This window comes from Kryptolebias marmoratus, linkage group LG8 (assembly GCF_001649575.2).
Source record: "Kryptolebias marmoratus isolate JLee-2015 linkage group LG8, ASM164957v2, whole genome shotgun sequence".
NCBI classification, from domain to species: Eukaryota; Metazoa; Chordata; class Actinopteri; order Cyprinodontiformes; family Rivulidae; genus Kryptolebias; species Kryptolebias marmoratus.
In genome coordinates, this window is record NC_051437.1 from 19,102,659 (window position 1) to 19,114,796 (window position 12,138).

A 12,138-nucleotide genomic window follows, 5' to 3' on the forward strand; every position below is an offset into this window, starting at 1 on the left:
CTTCTATTTTTACTCTAATGACAAGTTTCTTCCTCTCTGCTCTGCATGCGCACAGATTTGTGGTTGTCATGGCAACAGCAGCACTGAGTGTTGATGTGGGTTTCTTGTTCTTTGTGTGTGCGTGTGTGTCTGTGTGTGTTTGTGGATTTTTGCGCATGGCAGGGGGGGAAAGTGGAGCCCCACTTATCCCCCCACCCCCGACCCCTGCCTCCATCGGTGCTGCAGCTCTTTCGGAGGGGGCGGGCTTTGTTTCGCTGCAGAGGGATGCTCCTGCTGGACCAACCGGTCTAGAAAACCCCTGCTCCCACACTCACGCTCACGCTGACTGCAGTAAGACTCCCCACAGCACCTGCGCTCCCGTCTCTCTCTCTCCTCTGTCTGTCCTCCGTCCCCTCTTTTTCGCCTGTCCTCCTCTGTCTCTGTGCAGCTCCCTGGAGCCCCGTCCTCCAAGGCTCTGACTCACTGGATCCTCGTCCTCTCAGCCGAACGACAAGACTCGGGATCATGTCCTCCAACATGCCCTCTGGGAGCGCAGCCGGGGCCAAAACCAAGCCCCAGTCCCCCTATAAGAAGAGGGGCAGCCTGCAGTACACAACCAGCACAGGTGAGTGGAGGGAGCTGGAGCTGGAGGAGGTGTGAGGAGGAGTTTCACTTGAGCTGCAGAGGAATGTGCACTTCTGTCCGAGATTTATTCTTAGACTGAGAGAAAACTCTTATGCACAAAAGAGTCACTTTTCTCTCTTGGAATAGTTGGTGAAATGCAAAACCTGTTGATCAGGGAAGAGCAGCAGTTTTCAGAAATTATACTCTGCAGATTTCTGCAAACTGGTCTTGTTTTTTTTCTTCTTCTTTTCTGACTTATTTATAGAAGGAGACCGCATGCATTTCAGCTTCCCCGATCTGATTCTGATAGGCCACTATTTTATAAACCAGTTTTAACGTTGCATAACTTGTTTTTCCCAGGTGAGCGCTTATATTTTTGCCCGCTGTCGTGCTTTAAACCGAAGGCTTAAATGAAACTTGGAGCTCTTTCTGTTTGTGACCGTTTTTGAAGCTTTTCTTGGGAGGAAGAACTTGTTGCTTAAATGTGATGGCAGTGTTTGTTGATCAGCCTGGCAGCAGCGTGTGGTTTAGAGGGAATATGTATGTCGGTACCTCAGGACTTTGTCCACTGCTGAATGAAAGGATTAGCCTGGACTCTGATGTATGCACATGTTGGGCAGCCTTTCATCCATACTACAAAGCCCTGGTGTTATATCCTGGTGCAGCTATATTTTCTCTGAAATGCTAAACTTGTTCATTAGGTTTGGTGTCAAAATTGGGCTGATGGGATCTCCTAAAGCAGCAGCAAAAGGAGCAAAGATGTCTTTGCATTTCCGTGACACATTTCAGGCACAGCCTGCCTCACGTAGTCCAAATTCAGGCTTTCAGGGTTCACTTTCATAAGGAAGAATTCAAATATGGTGAGATAATTTCCACCCTGCTGCAGTTCTTCCTTTTTACGAGAGTTGAATATCAATATCCTGAATGAGTGAGATGAGCCTAAATAGAAGATTATTCGTGGTACATTGATTTTATCATTTGGAGCAGCTAATGTAGTCTCTCCTTATTGGATAATATCTCAGATATTTGAAAACATATTTTCACAATACGTCTTGTAAGATTTTCCACACATACAGTGTGGAGATGTGTGGAAATGGTCATGACACCATTGAAAACCAATAGTCATACCTTGTGACATTTCATTGATGACCAAAGTGGTCACAGATTAATTTTCATCACTGACACCAAACAGAAACCTGAGCGATTCACCAGCTCCCTAATCAGGATGTTTGCACCAATTTACCCACATTTACAGCTTTCAGATAAACGTGTCATTTCTAAAAAAAATTCTCTCATGCAGGGAAAAAGAATTGCTGAGATGTTGCCTTGACAGATTTCTTTTGCCCTGTTTTAAGGGAAGCACAGACTGTAAACACATTCAGTTCTGAAGCCTGTAGGGTCTGAATTCAGCCAGTCTCTGCAGAGGCGCACGAAGACAACATTCAGGTTTTATGCTGCTGAAGCTTCTGGGGAACCATTTGAGTGAGCATAGATGACATTTGGTGACTCATCTTTTTGTTTTGTGTGTGTATTTTTTGGTAAAGGGCACTCATGTAGCTGAGGGCAGATTGGACAAAACGGTCTGTTTAAACAGCGAAACACGCAGATAAATGACAATTTCATTCAATTTCATCAGCTGTTTAAATAATTATCATCTGTTCAAATGATCTTTCAGCTGCAGCTGCCCTAATGGGAGCATAAATTACAGATCGTGTCACACCTTTCTTTTTCTAGTCTGCTTAATGGGGGTTTAAATTGTCACTGGCTTCCTGCAGGAGCTTGTTGCCTTTAACAACAGTTAATATCAGCTGAAGTAGCAGAGGGGAAGAAATGTGGAAAGCCGCAGCGGGATCAAATTAGAACAAAATGAGTCTCTAAACAGCGTTTTGCACTCCTGTGCAGAAGGTTTGGGCATTGTGTTGTCCACTGTTTGCAGAGTTTGTGGACTGAAGCTCAGAGCAGCAGTGGATGAATCAGTTTTCTGGGTGTGAAAAAGGTATTTTTGACATTAGAGACACCCACTCAGCAGTTTAGCCCACTCTGCACATCATGCTGAGCCACTCAGATCTGTAGAATTCATCATAAACCCATTTATCTGTGGAAGCACAGTTATAAAAGATATCCTCAAGTGTAACACAACAGCTGTCAGAAATTTAGTTGAGATTATCGTTTTGTGGAGAACTTTAAAGGCAGAAGCGTAAGTCTGCTTTGATCTGATTGTTTTCTAATTCTGAATGGTCAGACATTAACTGTGGGCTGATAAAAGACCTTTGAGCACATTGTACTTCACCCACATTCTGTTCACACCTCTTTTATTTGTGTCATATGTTGTCATCATTACGCCCACTCATGACACGCTCCTTGTCAGATAAATCCTGTTACGGAAACCTAATCAGTCATTTTCCTAATGATTGACTGAGACGGTGGGACGCCCATCCCGACACACCTTCAGCTGGCGAACTTCTCTCAGCCCCTCCTTCTCTGCATCCGGTTTTTTGTGTCTCTTCCGCTGTCATGAAGCAACATCTGTCCTGATCTCGTGGACTTGTGCCCTGAGCGGGTGGGGTCGCCTCTCCGTTGCTCATATGTAACAGTGCGCTGATGAAGGAGATAAACTGTGCAGACACCTGAAACCAGCTGCAGTTTGCAGCACAGAGCAGAGACAGAGTCCCGTTCAAAGCGTACAGTAAGTGCAGCTTGCTTTCAGAGCACGACAGATGTCAGGCAGCTGAAATACTGCAGTGTTTTGTCTAAAGGGACCTTTTTACTCGCTGGGTAAATTGAATAATTGTATGAATGCTGATTCAGCATTTTTGTATGTTTTTGCAATCTAACTTCTCCATACTTTGTGCCATTTTAGTCATTCATACATCAAAATGTTCAGCTCATTTAGGAGATGGGTGCCATGACGTTTGGTTTTGGTCATTTTTATAATAAAAAAAAAATTGTATTTTATTTTAAAATATTTTTCCCATAGATCTCTTCAGTTCCTTCAAGAACACCTTTCTCTTTAAAATGCTATTACTTTTGTCTTCCTGTGCTACTTTGAGTGTATGTAAATGTTGGGTGTGATGCTGAATCTAACTCATAAGGGGCACCTGCTGCGAATAGAAGCAGACTTATAGATGAGTCAACGCTCTGTCCCTTTTAAGGTCTCTAACCAAAAAAACCCATGAGACCTCCTTAAAAATCAATTAGGATCTAAGTGGCCTAAAAATATGTTATTTGAGTGGGTTTATGATTGTGGTTAGATTTTTTTGGTCCTCTGAGCATTTTGGTTCCATTTGTTGGCGCTGTTTTTAAGTCTGCAGCACAAAATAAGGGTGCAAATGTGTTTCAATTGTCATGTCTCATCAACAATAAGTACGCCTGTGAAACGCTGGCTATGACTCAGTCAGTTTTGCAGATACTGAGCTCAGGCTCAATGTGGTAATAGCTGAGAACGTTTTAGGTTTTTCTGCTCCAACACACCTGATTCAAACAGTTTAATTATCTCCTCACCAAATCATCAAGTTCTCGAGAAGCACATCCATAAGTCGGTTATTTAAACCAGGTGTTTTAAAGCAAGAACACATCTAAAACACACAGGAGAGCAGCCCCCAAGGACCAGAGTTTGACACACATGTCCCAGAGTGACATCTCGTGATACTACACGGAATAGAACATAATGTTATTTTCGAGTTTTGACCAAAACTGCTACAACGCTGTCATTTCTCAACATAAGATGATCTTATTCTGAATCTCTGGCATGAAAAGCGTGCATTCCTTCAAGCAATACTAGGCCTTTAATATCCAGTATGAAATTAGGAGACATTCATGAGGAAGAACTTGCCTTCAAACAACACTATTAGGAATTTTCCAAAATTTATAGACTGAGAAAAGATGTTTCAGCAAATATTAATGGGGACAATGTGTTGCTCCTTTAATTTTATTTGTGTGAACAGAAATGCAGGAAAGGCTCCATCTTAACTCACTCAGACTTCTATTAATCACCAGGACATGACATTTCGAACCTTACAGCTGAGACAGTATTGTTATCATCACACACACACACTGATGACATAAACATCCCAAACACATGGTCTCTTCAGCGAAACACAGCACAGACGATGAAGCACAGAAGAGAGGGGTGCTGATGAAGAAACCGAGAGCAGGAGTATCTCCTGTCTTTGCTGATGCACATGCTTTCACCCCCCTGCCTCCCTTCCCTGCTGTGGTACAGTCCAGATGGATGTCAGTGGCTTTTTAAATGAGGAAGATGAGCTCCAGAGGCAGCTAGTGCAGCGACAGCTGGCCTGAACCAGGAGGCAGACAGAGCAGAGGGGGAAAGTGAGGGGGGGAGCTCATGGATCTGCCGGACCTGCTCTCTGTATGTATGAAAGGGACAGATTAACGATGACAGAAGAGATGACTGTTTGATTCTGTGAGTGGACTGATCTGAAAGGCACATATGTGTTTGTGTGAGTGGGTTTAAGTTTTCACATGGAGTGTTTGAAGTGTTTCTTTCCTGTTTCGCTGCTTTCCTTCCTGCCTTCCATCATGTTCTGCTCAGCAGTCGCCATCCTGGGCCATTTGCTGTTTGCCATGCTCCATCTCCCTGCCAGAAGAGCATCTCATTCCCTCTCTGCCTCTCTGTCTGCCTGTCTGTCTGTCTGTTCTCCCTTGGCCCTGCTAGCTGCTGATAAACAGGCTCTGAGGAGACAGGTACGCTCCACTACCCTCATCCATCATAAAAAATAAAAAATCCCCCAAGTACTCCTCCTCCCTCCAACCCAATCCTTTCACGCTCCCCTCTGCTCGTCCCTTACAGCTTTGTCCAGCATTCCCCAAGCAGCGCAGTCTTTGGTGTGCTGAGGAGACAGAGTGTTCATTGATTTTGCACCACAAACTTGCTTTCTCATGCATTTTGAGAGCGGCAAAAAGGTGCAACTGTGCACAAATAAGAAGCGCAGATCGATAATATCTGCGACACCTGCTGCTGCTCGGTTGCTTTAAGGCAAAAGAGCATCCTGCCTCAGATTTTTAAAAATGTATTTTTATGGCAGCTTAAGTTAGACGCAGCTGTAGAGATGAAAACATCTCTTAGGATGGAAATACTGGAATGAAACACCTTTAGAGTTGCAAGCTGTTTGATGTTGAACTAATAAGATGCATGAGATGTCAGATGTTGGTAAATTCTCCCAAGGTCTTTGTTTCTTTTGGACAAGGGAGTCTTCAGATTACAGCAGGAGGTCAGATTTTGTTTTATCTTTTCTAGAAGTGATGAAACAACCCAAGATCTCCTGCTTAGTTACACTGATTTGCTGCATCGTGCGGTACCACAGTGTCTCTGCCTCCTCAGCAGCACGAGCTGCTGGGAGAACATACGGCTTTCACTGTGAGACATGACCACCGAGGCGATGAGTCACAGAGGTCATTTTTCTGAGCTGAAATCTGCCGTCAGTGGAAGCAGGAAGTCAGGGGTGATTTGGTGGTTTAAACAGAGACATGAGAACAGAGTGGAGTGAAACAGTGGGAAGATGTTGAATTTCTGGTCCGAGACTTGAACCTCTCAGTGGGCTGTTTAAAATTACCTGATGAAGGAAGGAAAAATAGGATGATTTTTAGCAAATCTTCAGGCTGCATCTTGACCCTTGACCTCTGGGCTCGTTTTGGCTTTTAGGCTACAGAAAGCTTTCCAACCCATACTTGCATCTCATTTAAAATGAACCACGTTTTGTAGAAGTCTCTCTGTAATTTGACACTATTTAATCTTACTTTAAGGCTTGGTGGGAACACAGAGCCACAATCCTGAAGACCTTTTAAAATCAGTTTGACTCAGTTTTGCATTAAGTCCTCATGCTGTGACCCTCTTAAAACAATAAAGCCTTCATCTGGGCCAGATTAAGTGAAACGCCGATGGTTTTATTTTCTGAGTGGTTTGCTCTCCAACTGTGAGGGGATGAGTTGTTATATAACCATGGATGCTACGGATCCAAATATAGCAGCCATTAGGGGCTTAGCTTCGTGTCTGGAGGCCTTGGCTGGGCTTGTCCCTGTTGTGGCCGATCATGGGTGCCGTTTGCTGCCGGTTGTATCCTGCCCTTCACACCAGCGTCCACGGTCATCAGGATGGTTTGAGATACTCCGAACTGACAGTGGAGATAACAGCTTTTACGCCGCACAGATGAGCATCTATCTGTGGCAAACAGACAGGAGGACAGCTTAGCGTCACAGCTTGTGTCCTCTTTTACTCGAATCAGCCTAGCTTTGTACAAAAGGATGTAGCTGGTTTTTGTTGGGTTTTTTTTTTTGCATGTATGTTCAGACCAAACAGGCAACTTTCAAACTTTCAAAGATTTTCATTTGCAAATGGAAAAAAAATGAATGATTTTTTTTATTTTTTTACTTTTACATGTTGGAAGTTTGGGTTTTTTCAGCTTTGAGGAACCTGATTCAGCTAGATACTGCTAAAGGCCATCCTTGATTTTGAGATGCTTGAAAAAACATTAAGTAAAAAATGCATATCACCCACTTCTTTGCATGACAAAGTTTTAGACAAAGATTTTAAATCAGTCTGTTAGTACTCAGTGTAGATGATGGGGTTGACTTTCAGTTGCTATCATACCAAATTTTGGCTCAGTATTTGTAAAACTGACCAAATTATAGCCATTTCTCATTTTGCCAAAGTTGATTAGCTGTGGCAGCCATCTTAAATTAGGTTGACTCCAAAAATTTATTTGTTGTAGATGCACATCCAACAATTACTTTCTGGAAGTTTCTTTAAAATCCTTCCAATGGTTCATGAAATATTTTGCTAACAGACAAACAAACACAGACAGTTATATTATCAACATAAAAGGTGGAGGATAATAAATAAAAGGGGGCACAACTTTCAAAATAGTTTAAATCAATTTAAACAAAATATATATCTTCTGTCAATAAAAATAAAAAATTAAACAATACACTCAACATTACTGCTTTATATACACTATTTAGATAATGTACTACCGAAAGTCAAATTGGTATTATAATTCATAAAATCTGTTTTTTCCTTATGTAGTGAAAATTACATTTAACCACATTCATATCTGATTGAATTTATGTGATTTTAGTGCACAAGCTTCATCCTAACATGAGCCGAGTTGGATATTTATTCGCAGAAGTCTGTGTTTCCTTCGATGTTCTTTATAGTCTCAGATACAGTTTATGTTTTACTTTCCTGCCATGTGGTGCAGCCGAACTTGTTCTCGGTGTTGAGTGGGATGTGTTGATTGGACGGTGCCAAGCAGGGAGTGAAAAAAAAAAAAAAGAAATGCGTGGTGAGTTTGTGCACTGTCCCGTTATTTCACCATTATCTTTTTCCTCTTTTTAAACAAGCACTTTTGAGCTGAAACTGAATGGAAAAAGCTGCCAATGTCTAAAGAAAAACCTTCAGAAATCCAGAGAAATAACTGATTAACTCCACTTTAAGATATTAGAAGAACATCTGGCTCCTTGGAAGCAAAATATAATCTTACCAAGTGTGTTTTACAGACATTTTAATAGAGTTTTGTAAATTTCTGTTCAGTCCAGTTACTTGGAGATGATGCTCTGTGCTAAATAAATCATACTCCAGGTATCACACTGTGCATCCTCTCTGACCTTCCTTCAAGTATGGTCTATTAATACTGAGGGACATCAGCCCCGCTGAAACTCTACCACTGACACAATGAAATATTTAACACGGTGATGAATATTTCAGCGGCGGAGCACAGTTTCAAAGTAAAGACTGATATCTATCTAAAATAAAAACACCCAGGAGGAAGAAAAACAACAGGGAAGAGCCTGTATCAACCCCATGTGACGTTAACAAGCCTGGTTAAATGCATTGAATCACATCCATCTTTGTCTTAAGCCTCTTTCCTTTTTCAGGACCACTTAGTTTCCCCTCCTTATTTATCCATGACAGCTGGGTTCGTTTAAAACTGGGGTCTTGCAGGGCAACAATGGCCTGTATTAGCTTGTGTGTGTGTGTGTGTGTGTGTGTGTGATGATGGGCTCTCCAACTGAATGGTCCATAGTGTGTGAAGGCACAAGCAGCCTCCGAACTCAGACCGCCTGCATTGTGAAAGATTGTGAAACTGTTTTGTCTACAATCGGCTGTATGTCGCAAACTAATTAGATGTTCCTAATTGGGTTGAGTGAGTTCGCTCAGCTGATTCAAAGACTCTTTTTGTTTGATGAAATAAAAGGCTGCTTTCGGTTTTTATCAGGATCAAAAGGCTTGTGGATGGCGTCACAGCCTGGCTTAAAAGATGCGACAAAGAGAGTTGGGTCACACACAGCTTCAGATAAATGAATAAATGGATAAAATGGTAACAAAACTGTCTGCAAGTATTTATAGATGCTGTGTCTGGGTAAGCAAAAAGTGCATGCATAACGTCTGTGTGGAAGATTTAAATCCAAAAATATTAAATTGGGCAGCAAAAACAAAAGTACACAGGCAGCGCAGAACACACACACGAACAAAAGCATGAATGACAACAACCTGAGGATCTGAAAACTGCACGTGAGAAAGACGTCTGTGAGTGCTGAGTTGGTTGATTGCAAAGTGAGTGCAGCTGGGATGATTACAGATCTCTGACTGGTGTGTGCGGCAAAGCAGAGCCAGGGTGCAGAGGAGAAACAAGGAAAACCAAAACAGAAAACACAGATGGCAGCAAACCGGCAGCAGATGAAGGTAGAAAACTTACAGAATACACTGAAGCAGTACAGGAAAGTAAATAATATCACATAAAATTATCTATCGAGGCAAGAAACTGGAAAATTTAAACAGAAAATTTTATTTATGACCCTTTCAACTGTGACAGTCTGGTTCAACATCTGCAAAAAACTATCTTGTGGTTCTGATCTATAACTTTCAGACTGCAAGCTGCCCAGATGTGGTTCTTTAACTGGAATTCACCCCCAAAGAGATAAAAATAAAAATCCCAGTTGTGTATCCCTCCTGTTGTCTTCTACAGAAACTAAGATTATACCACAGGATGATCATCAGAGGGAGAAATGTTTAAAGTGGCATAATGTTGAGGCTCTGTAAACACTACAAGAAAACTAAACTGATTTTTTGTTGTTTCCTAACAAAACCAGTTCAGACATTTTGAAGTAGGGTTGTTGAGGAAGGTTATGAACACTTAGCATCTTACCTGTTGAAGATAGGTCTTTAAATGAGCTCAGATTAGGGAAATAAGAGTTTAATTCAGCCAGCTGTGGCACTTCCAGTGCAGCCGGATTTCTGACAGAAATGATATAAAGTTTCTCCTGGAATAATCTTGCAATGCGAACTAATACAGCTTGCAAAGCATTGTAACTAAAAATCTGTCTTTCCTTCTATTTATCTCAGTTGAACTGCGTCATCCACGCCGCCTCCTCACTTCCCAGCATTCCTTACCTGGGATCCCAGTGGCCTTGAAACAATCCGTTGACCTGCGCACCTCCATGGACGGGAAATACAAAGAGATCGCCGAGGTCAGAACTCGGGCATGAAGCCGCATTAACTTTAACATGTTTGCTGTCAGCTAACTTGTGGCTCCCGTGTTGTTGTCTGTGTGAAGGAGCTTTTCTCCCGCAGCCTGGCAGACAGCGAGATGCGGAGCGCCCCCTATGAGTTTCCCGAGGACAGCCCCATCGAACAGCTGGAGGAGAAGCGGCATCGCCTGGAGCGACAGATCAGCCAGGATGTCAAGTAAATATCACAAAGGAGAAGTGAACACAGCAGCACAGGTGATTGCGTTTGGAGTTCAAATAAAGATCTGACAGTGAGTTTAACATTCCTTACCCTCCAGGTTTGAACCCGACATCCTGCTGCGAGCCAAACAGGACTTTATGAAGACTGACAGTGCCACAGATCTTGAGTGAGCTCAGAGGGATCTTGTTATGAATATATTGTGATTCATAAGGCAGTTCTGTTACGGCTTTATTGATCTATTATTAGATTCATGAAGGAGCAGAGCCAGGCTCCAGACCAGCAGGACAGAGACCTGATTACTGAGAGAGAGTACCAGAGAGTCACTATTTCCGGAGAGGAGAAATGTGGGGTAAGTTAGAGCGGATTAAAAAAAATAAACTGCGTGCTTTCTCCCAGTCCAAGCAGCACCTCCTCTCTCCTGGATAGACACTGTTGCATCATCACTCCTTTCTTCCATCCAGGTTCCGTTCACAGACCTGTTGGATGCGGCCAAATGTGTCGTGAAGGCTCTGTTCATCAGGCAAAAGTACATGAGTCTGTCGCTGCAGAGCTTCTGCAGGACCACCGCCCGGTACCTGCAAGAGCTGAGCGAGAGGCCGCTGGACTTAGACATCTATGAGGAGGAGATGCCAGACATGTCAGGCAATGCAGGTTCGGATACTTCACTTTGTTTTTGTTTTTTTTTTCTATTCTTACACTGAACAGCCACAGCATTAAAAAAAACAGATCAGATGTTTTGAAGTGGCGCTCTGTGAGGGATTATGAACAAAAACTTACAGAGAAATTTTGAAGGGTGCCAAAGCAGCTGCAGCCCCAACATTCCAACACATCTTCTAATCTAAGAAAACAACGCCTACACTTTGACTTATCCACTACATGCAAGGTTTAAAGAGAACAAAGTGCGAGAGAAATGTTAAAACTGCAGCCAGTGGCTCATTATGGTCACCATGACTCCACCAAACCCCACTTCAACGATCTGAACTGTTACTTCAAAGAGACACGAGGTAGAAGAGAAAGTTTCACACAGAAAGTGACGATGATAAAGCTGCTACAAGCATTATTTACTTGATCTGTTTTTATATTCTCTTTTATAAATTTACTCTACATCAAAGTGCACATAGACTATTCTCATAGACCCTCCAAATAAAGTTAGGAACTATTAAACGAGCATTACACAATGCAAGCTCTTTAACAGAGTGAGTGATCTGATATGTAGTGTCATCTGTAGTATTCCCACAGTAAAATATACCCTGGTACACCCACAGATTTAAATATCCACAATCTGTTACACACCCCTCAACATGCTGTCACAACGAGTAGGCTGTTGAAGTCAGACGTTGGCTACACGAGTGTGATATTCTGCCTCTTCACAGATGCCACCGTGCACCCACCTGCTTCTGACAAGCACCCGTACGAGAACCAGGACCCCGCCAGCATGCCCTCTGACGTGGGCTTCGGCTGTAAGATGGTGGACGGTGTCATGCACGTCTACACCAAAAAGGGCGTTATGGAAAAGTAAGATGCTTTTGACAGATCTCCTGCTTCAGCTTCAGCTTTTAAAGTCCCTACACTGCCTCCCTGTAGCTCAAAGAATAGACTTTAAAATACTGTTGTTAGTTTATAAATCACTGAACAGTTTAGCACCACAATACATTAAAGATCTGTTATCGATGTAGCAACCGTCTAGACCCCTCAGATCTTCTGGTTCTGGACTGCTCTGCATCCCCAGAACCAGAACCAAACGAGGAGAAGCAGCTTTCAGTTTCTATGCACCACAAATTTGGAACAAACTTCCAGAAAACTGTAAAACAGCTGAAACACTGGGTGCC

At 42.7% G+C, this 12,138-nt stretch overlaps 1 protein-coding gene across 5 annotated transcripts in view; it reads left to right on the plus strand.

Annotated features, from left to right (window-relative positions):
• The first annotated feature begins 244 nt into the window (after positions 1–244).
• ampd2b (adenosine monophosphate deaminase 2b) overlaps positions 245–12,138 on the plus strand; it is an 18,283-nt gene continuing 6,389 nt past the window's right edge. Inside the window, exons 1-7 of one of the 5 annotated variants that reach the window (XM_017417844.3) lie at positions 245–604; positions 9,965–10,089; positions 10,176–10,306; positions 10,407–10,475; positions 10,556–10,658; positions 10,771–10,960; positions 11,683–11,824. In XM_017417844.3, coding sequence (XP_017273333.1) covers positions 505–604; positions 9,965–10,089; positions 10,176–10,306; positions 10,407–10,475; positions 10,556–10,658; positions 10,771–10,960; positions 11,683–11,824 — 860 coding nt within the window. In that variant the 5' untranslated portion in view covers positions 245–504. Of the gene's footprint in view, positions 605–3,124; positions 3,290–4,877; positions 5,027–8,751; positions 9,305–9,964; positions 10,090–10,175; positions 10,307–10,406; positions 10,476–10,555; positions 10,659–10,770; positions 10,961–11,682; positions 11,825–12,138 lie in introns of those variants that run through there. The other 4 variants (XM_025006268.2, XM_017417847.2, XM_017417846.3 and 1 more) reach the window with 4 other exon arrangements.